The sequence below is a fragment of the Nothobranchius furzeri genome, chromosome 10 (assembly GCF_043380555.1).
Source record: "Nothobranchius furzeri strain GRZ-AD chromosome 10, NfurGRZ-RIMD1, whole genome shotgun sequence".
NCBI classification, from domain to species: domain Eukaryota; kingdom Metazoa; phylum Chordata; class Actinopteri; order Cyprinodontiformes; family Nothobranchiidae; genus Nothobranchius; species Nothobranchius furzeri.
Window position 1 is genome coordinate 37,258,877 of NC_091750.1, and position 19,606 is coordinate 37,278,482.

General features: G+C 41.7%; 3 protein-coding genes across 6 annotated transcripts in view; 2 read left to right on the top strand and 1 right to left on the bottom strand.

The window, feature by feature from the left end:
• The window catches only part of snx2 (sorting nexin 2), a 110,116-nt gene extending 104,837 nt beyond the window's left edge, over positions 1-5,279 (top strand). Inside the window, exons 13-14 of one of the 2 annotated variants that reach the window (XR_011521790.1) lie at positions 4,813-4,906; positions 5,145-5,279. The gene's annotated coding sequence lies outside the window, so the exon portion shown is untranslated. Of the gene's footprint in view, positions 1-4,812; positions 4,907-5,141 lie in introns of both variants that reach the window. The other variant, XR_011521789.1, reaches the window with a different exon arrangement.
• On the bottom strand, positions 660-11,344 carry ppic (peptidylprolyl isomerase C). The gene is made up of 6 exons (XM_015960323.3): positions 11,118-11,344; positions 9,222-9,335; positions 8,937-9,030; positions 8,770-8,837; positions 7,271-7,387; positions 660-1,012 (listed from the first exon to the last, which is right to left on the bottom strand). Exons 1-6 carry the CDS (start codon positions 11,223-11,225, stop codon positions 884-886), a joined length of 630 nt encoding a protein of 209 aa, XP_015815809.3. The 5' UTR covers positions 11,226-11,344; the 3' UTR covers positions 660-883.
• Positions 7,251-19,606, top strand: part of prdm6 (PR domain containing 6) — a 112,339-nt gene continuing 99,983 nt past the window's right edge. For all 3 annotated transcript variants that reach the window (XM_070555624.1, XM_015960312.3, XM_070555625.1), the window contains exon 1: positions 7,251-7,390. The gene's annotated coding sequence lies outside the window, so the exon portion shown is untranslated. The remainder of the gene's footprint in view (positions 7,391-19,606) is intronic.

Here is a 19,606-nt window from a genome sequence, read left to right on the forward strand (position 1 = left end):
ACTGATTTTGCAAACTAAATGTTTAGCTCCAAAATATTTAGCTCGGATCTAAATATTTATTTTGGAAAATAAATATTTAATTTTCAAATTAAATATTTAGTTCCAAAATAAAAATTTAATTAGTAAATTAAATATTTAGTTAGTGAATTGAATATTTATTTTACAAACTAAATATTTAGATCAGACCTTAATATTTAGTTTGCAAAATAAATATTTAACTACAAATGAAATATTTAGCTTGCTAACTAAATGTTTATTTGGAAACTTTAACATTTATAAATGTATGAATAACATGGTGAAAATATGACTTCAAAAAAGTGAACTCCCAATTTTTTCTCTTATGAGATGCTAAATAACCAAAAATATTGCTGTTAGATTATGACAGTTTGACTTTACAAATGGCACCCCATAGGGGAAAAGAGGACGTTTGGTCACCCTACCATAAAATAATCAGAAATAATGTTAGCATCATATTAGCTTAGCTAAACCACTTCACTGCTAGAGTGTGCGTTATAACCTGGATTTGACATGTTAGCATAAACATTATCAACTTAAATGACCTGTTTAGTAATAATTAGACCCTAAAAGTAACCTATGAAGCAGTAAGCATAGCAGCATTAGCTAGTGGGCTACCGTAGTTAGCGTGTGAGCTTGCTTAGCTCAGCATAAAGTGCTGCTTTACCATAATTACATTTTTTTATTTCATATGACAAATTAGATAAAAGTTTATCTAAAATTAAAACAAACAATTTCACAGTGCTAAGTGCTACCATTAGCACGTTAAGATGCTAAATGGATAAATTTACCAAATGTGATTTGGCACTAAACTGTGGACTGGTCACCCGTTTAGTTCTTTCTGTAATCATTAATCATAAAAGTACGTTTACCAGCCTTCCACCTCCACCACAAATGGCTCTTTAACGGGAATCCGGCCGCTGTTAACGACCACACACTCGGTGTAGGGCAGGTTCCTGTCATTCGTATCCTGGAGCTCGATGGTGTGGACTACAGACTGCCAAAACACACACACACACACACACACACACACACACACACACACACGTTAAGCAGAAGATGACACAAGCAAGTGTATTTAAAACAACGATAATAAAAGAGTACAAATCAGAGACAAATAAAAGTAAAAGTCAGAAAATCATTACTCAGTTTATATTTTGAGAAATTTTTATTTAAAAAAACTTAATCTGTAGTGGCTGAAATGTTTTAGCTTTTAAGTTATCTGTTTCAGGGGGAATGGCTTGTGTGTGAAACCACTTCCTGTAACTGGTTGGGTGACTTCCTGTGAGGGTGGGGCTCCGAGGTGATGGGCTGACTCAGTTCAGGTGTGTGAGGAGGACAGAAACCCTGCTGAGGATATTTCTCTGGCGTCAAAAAAGTAAAACAGAAGATTGTTTCAGTGTTTTTATCACTGTAATTAGATCATTTTTGCTTTTTAAGTGTTTTTCTTCGTATGCCTGTTCTCTGCTTGTATTTCGGGTTATGGATACTGAGGTCTCATGTACCGGTCACCGGCACTTTCCTTTGTTGCTTCTGCTGTTGGATGATGGTTTTTCCTCCCAGTCCAGCTTCAGAACAACAACTGAGGTTCTGATTCTGCTGAGTTACCGCGGGGTTTTAAAAAGTCTTAAAAGTCTTGAATTTGATGAAAGGAAAATTAAGATGCTTAAAAGTCTTAAATCGATTTAGTAAAGTCTTAAATTTGGTTCGTATTGACGCGATTTTAAAATACATTCGTCTCATACTTGCAAACTTGACACCTTTCAGCGAAAATTGCAGTTTATGAAACCAAATGCGTTCACGCGAATCAAAGAGCTTTTGTTTTAGGGAAGGTGAGTCTTTGGTTGGGTTTAAGTCGCTCTTTATAAGAACCAGTTTCAGAAAAATGAGGAGTGTTCATCCTCTTCACAAATCATCTTTGTTAGTGGGTCACGAGTCGCCATTTGACCAATCACAGTCACGGGGACAGCTAGGGGAAAAAGACGCTAAAGTTACTCAGAGCCACAGTAAAAGGTCCAGCAGCCTGCGTTAGCTGTGGGAGCTGGAGAGGAACTGAGGAAAGCTTTTGCTGTTTGCTTGTTCAAGTTTAATTCAAATAGAACATAATTAATTGTTTAATAATTTTATGTTTAACAGTCATGTTAGAGATAAAAGGCAGAATAGATTAAAAAAAAAACAATTTAACTTTTTCTGGTTACACTGAAGCTTCCCACAATGAGCAGTCTCTGTCCCACATGTGGTGAGTTGGGGATCTGGTTATCCTACTTAAGAATGATTACAGTCATTTGGAATATTTTCAGATGTTTTTATGTTTGGTGTTCTGTGAATTAGTCTCATAATAATTAATTATTATATGATGATCTCTAATCATTATCTGATTAGTTATTTCAGTTTTTTACATTTAGCTCTCTTGAACAGTAGGACTGGTAGAAAATTGCTTGGATTTTGTAAAAACATAACACACACACATATATATATATATTTTTAATATTCTCAATAAAATAAAAGTATATGAATGTGAGAGGTCACTACCAAACCCATTGTAGAATAGATGCACATTTGCAGCAGGTGAGGACCTTGTTTGGGGGGAGTTATTTTACAGCCTTGGAGTTCGTGGCTATGAGAAATAGATACATGTAAACTAAATATACATATAAATATTGTTCTTCTATGCGTGCGGTTTGCATTTTTGTACCAAGTGGCTTTACGTATTATTGCTACAGCCTCGCCGTCCCGGATGTAACGTAACCCAACATGAAGTGGAAAACGAAGCGATGCAGTATTTAAAAATGATATATAAGTGTTTAACAGTTGATTAGTTCTTTGCGATAGACTTAATTTCATTTTTACAAGGTCTTAAAAAGTCTTAAATTTAATTTTGAGATTCCTGCATGTACCCTGTTCCAATTTTATTTAGATTTCTGGCTTCTGTCATTGATTACAGTCATTTGGAATATTTTCAGATGTTTTTATGTTTGGTGTTCTGTGAATTAGTCTCATAATAATTAATTATTATATGATGATCTCTAATCATTATCTGATTAGTGGGTTTGGTAGTGGGTTTGGTAGTGACCACAGTGGGTTTGGTAGTGACCTCTCACATTCATATACTTTTATTTTATTGAGAATATTAAAAATATATATATGTGTGTGTGTGTGTGATGTTTTTACAAAATCCAAGCAATTTTACCAGTTATTTGATTTTTCTGCTGAAACAAAAAGTAAACAAAAATGATTTATTTCTGCCTTTTTTTAAAACCCTTTGATGGTTAAAACTTAGCATCAGACTGGTTTTTAAATACATTTGAATTTTAAATGTAGTGATTTTGATGATGAGTTATTTATGATCCAGGGTCTGATGCATAAATGCTGGTTTTCTCTACAAAGGTTAATAAACTCCGGTGAGAAATTTTTACCTCATAAAACAAAAAACTTCTCCCATCTGGGGTTTTGGTCTCTGAAGTGAATTTAAATATTTTCGGCTTAATTTCTTTATTCTCATTAATAGTTTACTGACCCCCGGTTCACACCGGGTGCATGCGCTGTTACTGCAGCAGTGCGGCTGTGAACTGACGTCGTATGCTTGAAGATTTATGTTGTTTTATCCAAGTTCGTTATTCCCATCCACTCCCATAATTATTAATATTTTGGTCCATTTCTTCACCTGTTGGTTTTTGTAAAAGACAAAGATAGGATTGAGTTTTATTTTTTCCGCTAGCCGCTTCTGGGACACGTCAATTTCCGCAGTTCACATAGTGTGAGACAGGAAACCACACGAATTCAGTGTAAAATCCCCGGTTATTTTCAAAATAAAATGCAACATTGTGATGTTCTATAAAATAGGGCTGGACGATAATTCAATAGTTCAATATATCTATCGATAGTCATGTGGTGCGATAGATAGCAGCATACTAGACTCACTCCTAACCAGTCAAAACCACAGACTCGGCACGCTACGTCACCAGGCCCTCCCCTCTCAAACCAAAAGAGAGCATGAGGCAGCCGCAGCAAGATGTCTAGGGCTGCCATGATTAGTCGACTCGTCACGACAACACCGACAAATAAAATAGACCTTATTTTATAAACAATTTTTAAATCTCGCCTGCTGCAGCACGTTCGGCTTTTGCTTCCTGCCCTTCTGCTCAGCCACCGCTTTAGCTCCGAGGCGCATGTGCAGAGGTGGCCATCCAGCTCAGCCTTCATCATCGGAGAAAGTGTCGAGTCGCAAACAAGCCCCCACAATGCGGCTCAAAAATTGAGGCCATCCCGGAAGTACCTAAAATTGCAGTTCCACCCTCATCCACTAGGGGCTGGTGTCAGAAGCGAGCAAATCCTCATTGACTCCCATGTTAAAAATACCAATTTCACAGCAGAAATAAACATGTTTACATCCTGGTACCAAAACATGTTTTTGGTTTAAATGATCTAGTTTACAATCATGACAACTCTGAGGGGGGTGAATGTTTTTCTCACTCTTCTGTTTAAGTGTATTAAAAGCCTAAAATTCTGTATAATTAATGAGCATCAGACCCACGTGACCACAGAGCTAGCTCCGGGGAAAGGCCTCAGTAGAGCCTCGGTCTGGCCTGGAAACTGCTCGGTCATTTTGAGTCTCTGTGTGTGTGTATTCTGTTTTGGATATTTTTTGTGCAATTGTTGGACAAAATGACTTGCTGTGGTATTAATTGCACTAATAGAGCGTCCAAGGAGTCTCCACTTCATTTTTTCGTTTGTATGTCACGTATTTTTGCTCTGATTACAAACGCTAATGATTTATCTCATCCCGCTACGTTACAGTGGAGTTTACAGACATGTATATGACAACAACCATCTACCAGGCTGGTCCCACTTCACCACCATCATGGAAAAGAAGAGTTACACAACTTTTAAGGTGTGTGTGTGTGTGTGTGTGTCAGTTTCTCTCTGGATACAAATAAAATAAACAGTAAAATAAAAAGCATTTATGATCAAATAAAAAGGTTGCTGACTGAACAATCAAGAAACTAATATTTTTAAAGCATAAAACATTTTCTTTGTGTTAAATCTTAACCTACTTTATGTGATTTAACAGAATTATTAATCTGGTAATTAAACTAACTTTAATATCTTTTATCTTTACGCTAAAGCAGACCCTCAGAGCTGTCGATGGTCCCTGACTGCTGACGTGTGGACCAGCTGTGCTACAGAGGCATATCTTGGTGTGTTCTGCTATCTCCTGAGTGAAGATTGGAAGATGAAGCGCTTCAGTCTCGCCACCATGCCTCTGAACACAAGTCATGTTTGGTTTTAGGTAGGGATGGGTTCCGAATTCTGTACTTTTTAAGGTAACGACCGAATTCCATAGTACCGACTGAGCACCGATTCACGTCATTTCAAACGGTGCCTCGTTTCGGTACCCGTCCTTCATAATAAGAACTTGCCTAGACAGCTGCGCATGCGCAAGAGCGTTATGTCGTCGGTCGCTGCGAGCGAGTTGTAAACAGAGCAGCAGGGTAGAAAGAACGCACGCTAAAGCTTGGGTCCACTTCACTAAATGTGATAGGTAACTGGGTGATGATGAAACCAGCGACAACGATCTAAGTGAGACATCCTCATCTTAATCTGCTCCGGTAGGTAAATAAAATGTTTAAGATAACGTTAGCTTGATATGTTAGCTTCCGTTTCGCTAATGGTGCGTTCGCTTTCTCCTCGGAACTCCGAATTTCCGACTGGAAGAACACGAACGCGCTCTAAAGTTTGGCTTCACTTTACTAAATGCGACGGGTGATTGGGTGAAGATGAAACCAGCGACAACGATCTAAGTGTGAGGCATCATCGTTTTAATCTGCTCCAGCAGCTAAATAAACTGTTTAAGATAACGTTAGCTTGATATGTTAGCTTCCATTGCCACCGTTGTTATCAGCTAATGGTGCGTTCGCTTTCTCCTTGGAAATTCTAACTTCCCAGTAGGAAAAATCAAATGAAAAAGGACGGCAAAAGGAATGAAGATACACAGTAAATTTAGTTCACAGTAAAGATGTTTGCTTCAGTTTAATTATCAGCTTATAAAACTACAAGGACGATGTTAAAATACAAACAGTTGTATGTTATTTATCGTGATATTTATCAAAAATGGTTATATATTTAGAAAATATATATATTTAATTATAAAAGAGAATTAAAATAATAAACACTCAAAAGTATCGAAAATTGGTACCGTTAAGTACCGGTATCGATTCCTAGGTACCGGGAATTAGTACCGGATCGATTCAAATGTCAAAGGTACCCATCCCTAGTTTTAGGTGCCTACCTCCACGTGGTTGTAGCGTTTGTATCAACAGGTTACAAGTTCATTTAAGTTGATAAGCTATCATCTTGTCTTTATTATTAGATGGCCCATAGCTGATCACACTTCAGACTAGAAGCTAATGCTGGTATATTAGGGCTTCCTGGTGCAATAAGCTAAACTTTTATAAACGACACGATTGGTCGACTACTAAAATAGTCGTTTGTGGCAGCCCTAAAGATGTAGCGGCGAGAAGAGGCGGAGAAAAAAAATCTAAATACCAAAAATAAAGTGGCCAGGGTGCACGTAAAATATTTTCTACAATTGTTAAAATATTTTTCAATAATGATCGATATCGATCAATATAAAATATTTTTTATCGATATACTTTTTTGCTATATCGTCCAGCCCTAATATACAACTTACGTCAGTACGTGTGACCGAACGGCTTTGTTTACCACCAGTTTCTTTCGAGAAGTGCAACGGTGTGATTCCTCGCGGAGGTTGTGATCTCTCGATGAGGAAGGTGTCGGAAGTCTCGAGGGATTTTAGAATCTCGCGGGTACAGCGAGGTGCAGCAAGGCAGCCGTGCCGCAGCCAAGACTCTCCCGGTGTGAAAAGGAGCGCTTTGAAGTTGGCGAGTGAGCCGCCCCGCTGCTGCTCCGTTCCGCTGATGCTTGCAGTGTGAAACCGGGGTCAGCCCCGGTCCCGCAGCTTTGGGTTGTTTCTCTGCTCCAACACACCTGACTTAATGTTGAGTCACCTGATCAGCAGCTCAAATGCCTTTTCATCACCTAAAACAGACTAAAGTAAGGTTTGCGGTCAACAAGGGCCGGAGTTGAGTACCCCTGCCATTGATTATAACGGCTTCTATTAGCCGTGGAGACGCAGCATCTCTGTAACGCGCTGCAGACGCACCCAGTGTGAATTGGAGGTCACTTACTCAATTACATTTCTCTGTTCTAGGAGAACGTTGGAGGTTCCACTCACCATCCCATCCAGAATTTTCCCAAAGACCACATGCTTCCCATCTAGCCATGGCGCTTTGGTGGCCAGGATGAAAAACTGAGACCCGTTGGTGTCTGGACCGGCGTTGGCCATGCTCACCTGGTACACACACACACAATTACTCACTTCATGCCATGTAGTTCTGTGACATCCAAATTCCTTTTAAAATGGGAAGATTCCTTTTTGAGCCGGTACCGAGCCCGGAGTTGGGTTTAAAAACTAAGAAGGCATTTTAGACACAAACAGAAAAATAAAATATTTTGTTTTGGTTTCCCAGTTTCCAGAAACGAGTCCCAATTCCATCTGCAGTTAGAAAACAAAAAGGCTTTCCTGTAGGCATGTTTGAATGAAAAACACCTTTGTGACCTGAATGTGTGCATGTGTGTGGACATGCCTGAGTGTGTGCATGTGCCTGAGTGTGTGCATGTGCGTGGACATGACTGAGTGTGTGCATGCGCGTGGACTAGGGATGGGTACCGAATTCGGTACTTTTTAAGGCACCGACCGAATTCCATAGTACCGATCGAGCACCGATTCACGTCATTTGAAACGGTGCCTCGTTTCGGTACCCGTCCTTCATAACGAGAACTTGTCTAGACAGCTGCGCATGCACAAGAGCGTTATGTCGTCGGTCGCTGCGAGCCAGTTGTAAACAGAGCAGCATGGTAGAAAGAACGCACGCTAAAGCTTGGGTCCACTTCACTAAATGTGATGGGTAACTGGGTGATGATGAAACCAGCGTCAACGATCTAAGTGAGACATCCTCATCTTAATCTGCTCCGGTAGGTAAATAAAATGTTTAAGATAACGTTAGCTTGATATGTTAGCTTCCGTTTCGCTAATGGTGCGTTCGCTTTCTCCTCGGAACTCCGTATTTCTGACTAGAAGAACATGAACGCGGTCTAAAGTTTGGCTTCACTTTACTAAATGCGACGGGTGATTGGGTGAAGATGAAACCAGCGACAACGATCTAAGTGTGAGGCATCATCGTTTTAATCTGCTCCAGCAGCTACATAAACTGTTAAAGATGGCGTTAGCTTGATATGTTAGCTTCCATTGCCACCGTTGTTATCAGCTAATGGTGTGTTCACTTTCTCCTCGGAAATTCTAACTTCCCAGTAGGAAAAATCAAAGAAAAAAGACAGCAAAAGGAATGAAGATACACAGTAAATTTAGTTCACAGTAAAGATGTTTGCTTCAGTTTAATTATCAGCTTATAAAACTACAAGGACGATGTTAAAATACAAACTGTTGTATGTTATTTATCGTGATATTTATCAAATATTGTTGTATATTGAGAAAAATATACATTTAATTATAAAATAATTAAAATAATAAACACTCAAAAGTATCGAAAATTGGTACCATTAAGTACCGATATCGATTCGTAGGTACCGGGAATTAGTACTGAATCGATTCAAATGTCAAAGGTACCCATCCCTAGCGTGGACATGCCTGAGTGTGTGTTAGCATACACTCACCCAGCCGGCTCCGAGATGTTTCAGTTGGAAGTTTTCATCTGCAAACGTGGTTCCATAAATACTGTGACCTGAACAAAAAAAGTTTATTTTTTCACATCAAATAACTTCATTAGTTTTAACGCCGACATGAGTATTAGTGGAGGTTTCGTTAGCTAGTTGACTCCCACCTCCGGTTCCGTCTCCAGCGGTGAAATCTCCTCCCTGGATCATGAAGTCCTTGATGACTCTGTGGAACTTGGTTCCTTTGTAGCCGTAACCCTTCTGCAGATGAACACATGAAACACCAACTTAAGAGGCTTGGTTCTGGTGGACATGAAATAGACCGGATAAACCGGTATAAAGAATAAATCTTTTCCATTAAATCCTGACAAACCCTTCAGAATAAAACATGTTTGTAGCTTTTATGGAATTCTGGGGGGAAAACGTTCTACGTACATCAGCTGGTATTTTACCTCTCCAGTTGCCAAGGCGACAAAGTTGTTAACAGTCAGAGGAACAACATCACCAAACAATCCGATGACGATCCGACCCACCTCGTGACCCTCCACTGTGATGTCAAAAAACACCTGGAAGCAGGAAACGGGTGACGGCACAATCAGCTGTGATTTTATTTGTTTTAAAGTTTTTATCAGCAGCTTGCAGCAGGAGTTGTTTTTATGTATTTGTTAAAAGGAAAAAAACTAGAAGTTGTAGCTATTTTTGCTCAAATGAGAATAAAACAAAAAGGTTTATGAAATTTTATTGACTTTCTTTATAGGAAAATTTTAATAAAAAACACAATGTGGTTCAGACACCGGCTGTGAAATAATCTCCTTCTGCCTCCAATGTTTACGTTTTAAAGCGTCACATACCCAGAATGCATTGCAGTTGATCCCCATCTGAGTAATTATTAGTATTATTCTCCACACTTCTCTACATCAGCATTTTAGAGCCGCTAAAAAAGTAATCAGAACAAATTCTAAACAAGTTTACTTCCTGTCCGTCCCGACCTAAAGAACCTGGTTCTGCTCTAGAACCCGGCTGCATTTGTTCTGTTTTTATTGTTAACAGGGTTCTGGGTGAGTCAGGTATAAAACACGAGACCTTTTATTGATATGTTTATGTTTATGTATTTAGCAGACGCTTTTGTCCAAAGCGACTTACAAGTGATAATCGGCATTTTGCCCTTGAGGCTAACAACAACAATAACAACAACAAATTGACATCAGTCATGGAGAGGAGGGAACAAGGAGTGGACAGTAGAGAGGGGGGACGGGTGCAGACAAGGTGCTAGTTAAGAAGATGCTCTCTGAAGAGCAGGGTCTTCAGGAGTTTCTTGAAAATTGAAAAGGAAGCTCCTGTTCTGGTAGAGCTTGGAAGGTCATTCCACATTTGTGGAACGATGCATGAGAAGAGTCTGGATTGTCCTGAGCGTGGTGTAGGCACTGCTAGCCGACAATCCTGTGATGACTGGAGCGGCCGGGCCGAGACGTAAGCCTTTGCAAGAGGATTCAGGTAGATGGGAGCCGTACCATCTCGGACTTTGTATGCTAGTGTTAGCAGTTTGAATTTGATGCGTGCTGCTAGCGGTAGCCAGTGGAGCTCAATGAACAGAGGGGTGACGTGTGCTCTTTTTGGCTGATTGAAGACCAGACGCGCCGCTGTGTTCTGGACCATTTGAAGAGGTCTCACAGTACAGGCTGGAAGACCAGTTAGAAGAGCATTGCAGTAATCGAGGCGGGAGATGACATGGGTTCAGTCTGGACAGCAGCTTACTTGTGAGACTCAAAACAACTCATCCTTTCACAATAAGAGTCTCAAACACCTGAAGCTGATACATTATTTTTGTTGTTGTTCTCCAGCCAAATGGAAGATGTTTATATTCTTTTTTCTAGAAATAACATCAACTGTACCTCAACAACTGGTTTTTTAACTGTTCACATTGGCCCCAATGAGCTTCCGTACATAACTAATGTCTTCCGTTTTTATTGCTGGTCTGTTTTGGGGGCATTATTATTCTGGAAAAACGCGCACTGTGCATGAAGTTGTCTGTCTGAATGGACACGTGTGCAGCTGTGCCTGTGACACGGTGTGTGTGTGTGTGTGTGTGTGTGTGTGTGAATGCGCGTGCGTGCGCGTTATGGATAAGCACGCAGGTAGAAACGAGCCTTTCAGTCTCCTGCTGATTCTGGACTTTCGCTTCACCTGCGCGTACGTGCAACGGACCAGTGCATGTGTGCGCGCTCTGACGCACGGACCTGCGGTGCGCGCGCGGCTGCCTGCCACGCGGAGATGGGGCTGGCTCGCGGAAAGGAGGTCGAATGTTATTTAATGCAAATAAATGCGGACATTTCATCATCATCACCCACCTTCTCCGTGACCTTCGGTCCTCTCCGGGAAAACGCTCCGGTCACCGACTGCAGGCAGGCGGCAGAGAGGAGCAGGAGGAGAGCGGGGAGGATCGGCCCGAGCTCCATGTTCTCCTCCGGGAGACAGCGGAGGCCTCGGCCCGCGCGCCCGGCTGGAAGCAACGGAACAAAGGGGGGGGGAGGACGGAAACAGCGGCCACAACTGGGTAGCGGTCCGGGAGACGGAGCTCAAGTTCCAGCCACGTCACAAGACCACTCCTCGTGGGCGGAGCTTTTTCGAAGACACGCCCACCGACACCAGGGCGGGAAAAATAAAAGTGGATAAATAAAGGGAACTGAAGGGAAGCGCGCGCGCGCGCGCGCACACACACACACACACACACACACACACACACACACACACACATATTAATGACACAGGACTGAGAAAACAGGATTTAGCATATTCAGGTTATAAATCTGTTTGACGTCACAGCTCGTCTACAACAACGACACAAGCTGTTAAACAGGTTTTCCTATATGCATAAAAACGCATATAGCTAACCCTAACCCGAATACAGCCCAACAAGCAGAAACATGTTTTAATGATTTAATTAACACGATTTTATTTGTGATTTTTTTCATGTGAAGTTTGCGTGGTCACTTTAAAAAATCTGCATCAACACAGCCTGACGTGGTCTTGTTTTTATTTAATATCTTTGAATATTTCCACCTTAACGTTGTTCTCTGGGACTTGATTATCACAGGCTAATGGTGTTGCACGCTACCCACAATGCATTGCCAATTTCTCCCTGTACTGTCAGAGCAGGTGTATAATAAACAGTGGTCATCCTTGGACCTCTCTTATTCATCATCTACATTCTTCCACTTGGCCAAATCTTTCGCAAATACAAGATAAATTTCCACTGCTACGCAGATGACACCCAGATCTATATCTCCTCTCAACCCTATGCAATCATCCCTCCAGCCTCCCTGTCCAGCTGTCTCCTTGAGATAAAACCATGGTTCTCATCAAACTTCTTGAAACTCAACAGCAATTAAACTGAACTTCTACTCACAGGGAAACCCTCCACTCTGAACAAATCTCCCAGCATATCAATTAACATCGATAATTACTCCATCCTTCCTTCCCCCCATGTAAAGAGTCTTGGCGTCATCCTTGACAGCACTCTATCGTTCAAAGCCCACATAAACAACATAATTCGCTCAGCCTACTTTCATTTACGCAACATCAGCCAACTCCGCCCCTCTCTCACTCCTCATGCTACTGCCTAGTCACTTCTAGGATTGATTATTGTAACTCCTTCTTGGTCTCCCCCACAAATCCCTTCATCGGCTCCAACTTCTCCAAAATGCTGCTGCACGGATCATCACTCGTACCCCCTCCAGAGATCACATCAGCCCTGTTCTTCAGCGTCTCCATTTGCTACCTACTGAACACAGAATCTCCTTTAAAATCCTGCTTCTCGCCTACAAACGTATCCACTGTCTCGCCCCTCCTTACCTCTCCGATCTCATCCACGTTGCTGTCCCATCTCGCTCCCTCAGGCCTTCCTCTGCCGTTCACCTTGTGGTTCCTCCTGCTCGTCTCACCACCGTTGGAAACAGAGCTTTCAGTCGCTCTGCTCTTCGGCTCTGGAACTCACTTCCTCCTGACATCCGAAACGCAGACTCCCTCCCAGGGACGAAATTTTGATTTCAGAAGTGGGGGGGACACAGCAGGCTTGTGCGGATTTGGGGTGGGGGGTGTTATGTAAAGACCCCTTGACACGTCACGTGCCCATCTCAATAATTTTTCCATCCTCAATATATATATATATATATATATATATATATATATATATATTAAAGTTAAAAAATGTACAACTCTATTATTATTTTTATTTATTATCATTATTGAAGTGCAGTTTTGGCTGTTGACAATGGATAGGCCATTGTGTTTATTGTTTTGGGTCTTTTTTATTGTTTTTGGTGCAACATTTTCTAACAGGGAGTGAGATTCCTTTTTTATTTAATTTTTGTTTGTTATTTTTATTCATTTAGAAGTTCTGGTTCTGGACATTTCAATGTTAAATGAAGGTTTATTTGTTGCATTTTAAAGGGTGTACTTGCATTATTATGATATATTAACATTATATTAGTGGTTATTTTGGTCTAGATAATGTTGACAATATCGTTTATCATCAACAATTTGTTGGACAAAATATCGTCCATCAAAATGTGTTACTTTCCCAGGCCTAGTCAAAAGTATAAAAATTATTTATACATAAACGGTCCCTCCTGAGATCTGGCCGTTTGTTCATTTGCTGTGTTAGAGGACATGCTGAACTAATGTTTTACACATGATCATCACCCTAACATTTGAGTGTATAAAAACATATTAAATTTGTTTTTTCCCTTAAAAGTGTTTAAACAGTTGTTGCATTTCAACACACAAAAAATAAATGGAAAAAATAAGATAAATCTAATGAAAAGTGTTCATCTTTGACATTAAGCTTAAAAAAATCTGTTGACGATGATGATACTGTTCATTTTTCAGAGCTTTTTAATGTGAACATATACATTGCAATAGATAAGTTTACAATAAAGTTAAATGATAAAAGTTTTGAAGTTACACTTCTACTACTACTACTACTACTAGTAATAATAATTATGATGATAATAGTAATAATAATAAAAAAATAATTATAATAATACGAATAAATTGTGTCTGAGGAGTCAGTTATGTGGAGGAGATGAGTTTGTAAAAGTTAGTTTTGAGTCTGTGTGTGAAGGAGGAGGTGAGTGAGCTTAATGCAGGTCTGTCACATGTTCCAACTTACGTTTTGACTTTGAATGAAATCTCTTATATCCACTTTTCGTTTTCTTGACATGCTGCCTCCTGGCTGTGCCTAACTACCAAAGACTCACAAATGAACACTTATTCAAATGTTATGTAATGGAAGCTGAGCTGAGCTGATATTACACAGCGTCTAGTTTACAATGTGACTCAGTACCGGTGTTCCGTAGCGGCTCCAAACTAGCAAAACAACGTGAGCACGTTCTGACTGTTTACAACTTGAGTGACAGCAGCAACAGCCAATAATACGTTAGCAAGTATCAGCAGAGCCAATAGATTAGCTTTTGGGCGGGTCTAATAGTAAACTGGTTTCCGTTTCGGTCCTAGTGCTCAACCAAATCCATTTAATGGAGCGTAACATTGTTTTTGGACGGAAAAAAGTGCAGGGGACCAAAACTGCCTTTTGAAAAAGTGGGAGGGACATGTCCCACCCGTCCCCCCCCAAAATTACGTCCCAGCTCCCTCCTCTCATTCAAATCCAAACTCAAAACTCACCTGTTCAAACTGGCTTACACTCTCTAGTCCACAAACTCTCCACTCCGTAATTTATAGTGTATTCTTTGTAATTCTATTGTTTAAACGATCTTATTCCTATTTTTGTGTAAGTTTTATCATGTTTTGTGAGGTGACCTTGGGTTTTGAAAGGTGCCTATAAGTTAAATGCATTATTTTTATTATTTATCATGACAGGACAAAACTAGCCTGGCAAGCCAGACTAAAAAAATGTATTATTTAATCTGGCAACGCTCCATTGACGGCTCTCGGTTGTGGGGCGGGTTCAATCGTTGTCTTTCAAATGATCTCCGCATGCTACTGGACAATGAATGTAACATACTCACCGCAACAGCTATCAGTAAATGAGGCGGTCCGCACATAAAACACATCATTTTTTCTAAAAAAAAAAAAGCACTTAAATACATCTATCTGCTCCTGATTCTAATGAAGCCAAAGTTCTAATAGTCCAAAATTGATGTAAAAGCCATTTCAAACGAGCTGTCGCCATCTTGTTTCACTCTGTTGCATCATCCCACCCACCAGGCATATAGAGCGCCCTGATTGGCCCACAAAGCGGATAAAGCTCTGTGATTTGTTAACTAAGCAGATAGAGCACTATGATTGGCCCACCATTATGGACCAATCACAGCTCTTAATGTGTTTGAAACCCTTCTAGAGAGCTGTGATTGGCCAGCCAGAATGGAGTTAGGGGCTGCAGAGGTTCCAGTGGAGCGTTCTTAGACCAAACTTTGCAAAGCAAGAATTTGGTCTAGTTCACTAGGCTAGGACAAAACTGCTTTTAAAAGGAATCCTTGAATTTGACATGCATAACAAGCTCTGTATATTTGATTTAATCTAAATCTTTAGTTTGAATGCCCTCATGTTTTGTAGATTATACATTTGTTTTAGAATGTAGGGTTTCTAATGTAAGAACAACAATCTGTATTTAACAGATGGGATTACAGTTCAAACAGACTTCCTGGAGACATTTAAATAATCCCTAAAAACATCTCAAACACTTCACACTTCCTGGGTTTCAGCTAGAAGGTGTGTTTGCACCTCCGACGATGGCGTTGTTACGGTTGCATGTTGATCAATGGTGGCTAATTACCACTGAAATGTAATCATTTCCAGCCCAACTGAAATTTAAGCTTGGTTTATGCTTGACGCATTTACTTTCCGCTTGGTGATGCGGCTCGCGAATGGAACGCGCTTCACAACTCGCAGCGTTTATGGTTCATGTGGCTCGTCTCTGCGGTGAGCCAATATTCTCCCAAACTGTAGGGGGCAGCATGGAGCTCTACGGCATGCATCCAACACTACACCATAGTAGAAGGAGAAATTACTGTTTACAACATGGCATTCCAGCATTTTTAACAGCGTCCTCGTCTTTTCCGACAGTGCGAGCTATTTCTCTCCAAGAATTATTAACAACATGTTGATCACGGTGATCTCTGACAGCTGAATCATACAAATGTCTGTATTTACGAACCTCTGCCATACTAGTTCTTGCCGGTCCACCATGTTTTTCCGCGTCCGACCGTCCGCGTGGTTAGAAAATTTTCTAGGTGTGCATTGCGGAAATTTTGGACCGCGCGGAGCCGTGCGGTGGAGGGGCGTGGTTGTTAAAATGACGCAACTTTTCCGCGCAGAGCCGTGCGGACCTTGCGGACGCATCAAGCATAAACCAACCTTTAAACTCATGTGGGTCCAGAGTGCGGCATGGGGGCCGTTTGACAGCCATCTGAGTGCTTTTGTGTGTCCGCCACTTGGATTTCTTCTCTGGTGCAGTTTAGTTTCTTTAGCAGACTGTTGATGTAGATCTGCAGTTTAAAATTTTTTTTTAATGTTTTAAATGCAATAACATGTCTATTTTTAGACTTTTTTGATTGTTACAAATAATCACCACAAAAATCCACATTTAACTTGATGGTTTCGGTCCTCGTAGTGACTCTGACTAAACTCGGGTCCCATTCGCATTGTTAACTTCATCCAGAGTATTTCTGACCCGTTCCAAGCGATTTTAAGTCGGAACCAAACCGGGAAGTGCTTCTGCATGAACTCAACTTGTAGAAAATCATGATTATTTATAGGGATGTAAGAAAATATCAATATGGCAATATATCGTGATATCTTTTCCAGCGATATTATGTATATCGAAATTCAAAAGCCGTGTATCGAAAGTATCGCAATATATGATGATATTTTTTCCTGCTAAATTACATTGGTATTCAAAAGCTGTGTGTTGAATATTTAGAAAAAATTTACATGCAAACATTTTTTAATTTTCTTTTTGTGCAATTCAAACGCCGACCACTAGTTGACAGCAGTGTGCAATGGGTTTTGTTTCCACAATTGAAATGTAAATCCCTGTTATGGTTCAGATACCTCATTTTAAACATTTTCAAGTATCAGTTTGGACTATTAATTGAAATTTTCTACAATAAATTCAGTCTAAAATATCGCTAATATCGTCTGACTGAATGCATTGCAATATATCGTTGTGATATATCGTATAGTTTCCCAGTATCGTGACACATATCGCATCGCCATAATTTTGCCAATACACATCCCTAATTATTTATAATGTCATATATCATTTTTTATTTCAGCGTGACCCAAAATGTGTTACAGAGAAAACATTAAAGGCATATCTAATAAAAGTATTCATGTTAAAGTCCGGAAAAGGGTGGCTTGCCAACTCCGGGTCGGGGGAGAGGTCCTACCTCAAGTGGAGGAGTTTAAGTATCTCGGGGTCTTGTTCACGAGTGAGGGTAGGAGGGATCGGGAGATCGACAGGCGGATTGGTTCGGCGTCTGCAGTGATGCGGACGCTGAGCCGATCTGTCGTGGTGAAGAGGGAGCTGAGCCAGAAAGCCAGGCTCTCGATTTACCGGTCGATCTACGTCCCAATCCTCACCTATGGTCATGAGCTTTGGGTAATGACCGAAAGAACGAGATCGCGGATACAAGCGGCCGAAATGAGTTTCCTCCGTAGGGTGGCCGGGCTCAGCCTTAGAGATAGGGTGAGGAGCTCGGACATTCGGGAGGGACTCGGAGTAGAACCGCTGCTCCTCCGGATCGAAAGGAGTCAGTTGAGGTGGTTTGGGCATCGGGCCAGGATGCCTCCTGGACGCCCCCCTGGGGAGGTGTTTCGGGCATGTCCTGCCGGCAGGAGGCCCCCGGGTCGACCCAGGACACGTTGGAGAAGTTACATCTCCAATCTGGTCCGGGAACGCCTTGGGGTCCTGCCGGAGGAGCTGGTGGAGGTGGCCGGGGAGAGGACGGTCTGGAGCTCCCTAGTTGGGATGCTGCCCCCGCGACCCGGACCCGGATAAGCGGAGGAAGACGACGATGTTAAAGACACACAATATTAAACACAGCATGAACTGGGAGTTGGTTCTGACTCCAGATCGGAATCCTCGTGTTTATTCTGGGATCTTTGACCTGTAGGATGCTCTTTAGGACTTTATGAACATCTGAGAGAACCGAGAATTAGTCTGAATCTTACATGTAGCTGATGTTGGCATGGGAGCAATCGTTATGGTTTCTGGAACCATTTAAGTGTTTGTACTGGTTTAGAAGCAGCTGGATGGGAATCCACCGGTCCAGACAAAGAGCTGAGCCAGTTCTTCTGAGTAGTTCTGCTGGATTCAAACCTACAGAGGTCATCGTGGAGCATCCACAACAGTTTTTCTGCTGTAAACCTAAATAATTAAATCAACTCATGATTTAAAGCCACAACCGGACCCTGCAGCTCAGAGGGTTTTCATTTTCCTTCCTGACTGACAAACAAATGCATTTTCCAGCAGCGTGATCAATAATCATCTGTTTGTTTTGAACATTAAGGAGAAAAATATTGAAGTCCATATTTAAGCTTCGGCTGCCTTCAGTGCAATAAAAACGCCTGGGCCGGCTTCAGCTGCAGGAAATAAAGCTGAAAAACAGAATATAAGTCCCTGATGAATACGCGTCTGCAGAGATGAATTATAATAGTCAGCCTGCCGTGACCTTAACACACACACACACACACACACACATTCAGGGATATCGGCCTCCTGTCAAAGCAGCCCGTCCATTCGTCTTTTCCTGCCGCCGTTCTCCAAATTAAATAAGCAGAAATGTAAACATTTTAATTGAATGTCAGAGCGAGACCCTAACGGCACGCTGCTATGTAAATGAATGTGACACAACTTCAACCTTCGTTCCTCTAAATACCAAGGTTGTGTGTGTGTGTGTGTGCGTGTGTGCGTGTGCGTGTGTGTGTGTGTGTGTGTGTGTGTGTGTGTGTGTGTGTGTGTGTGTGTGTGTAATTGAATTACCGTCACTCGTGCACTAACTAACCCTCGTGGATTTAAACCAATCAGGCTTGAATGAACCTGCAGAGAGAAGACCCAGTGTTAAGCTCCGCCTCCTCGCTCCTTCAGTGATTTATGACCACATGAATTACCAACTAATTAACACCGGTTCTCACCCTTGCATCCTACACTTCTGTCTGTTCTCTGATCAGAACCAGAACCCGCTGCTCGGCTGTGGAACCATTGTCTGGAGAAGTTCTGGTCAACTCCCCAGTTTGAAGGTTGTAGATGTTCAGGGCGACGGTGGCACAGGAGTTAAGTGCTCATCCCGTAATCGGAAGGTTGCAGGTTCGAGCCCCGCTTAGTCTGTCGCTGTCGTTGTGTCCTTGGGTAAGACACTTAACCTCCCCTTGCCTGCTGGTGGCGGTCGGAGGGACCGGTGGCGCCAGTGCTCGGCAGCCTCGCCTCCGTCAGTGCGCCCCAGGGCAGCTGTGGCTACATCGTAGCTCATCCCCACCAGTGTGTGATTGTGTTGTAAAGCGGCTTGGGGGGGGTTCCATGACTCTAGAAGGCGCTCTATCAAATATTGGCCATTTAGCATTACTCTCTGAAGTTCCCACCTCTACATCTCAGTCTGGTTCTGGTCTGGGCTCATCGCAACACCTTCTCTTGTAGATCTGGTGATGTGTTTTGGACCGTGGTTCTGTACCACGATCCGGTTCGGCCCAAGCTCCATCCTTTAGAGTGATGGCCCCACATCAGGCTTTTGTATCCAGAGGGCTCCATGGTGGACTCTGAATCCTGTTGGGTTGGAAGCAGCCCAAACCATCAACCTTCCACCACGGCACAGACGGCTGG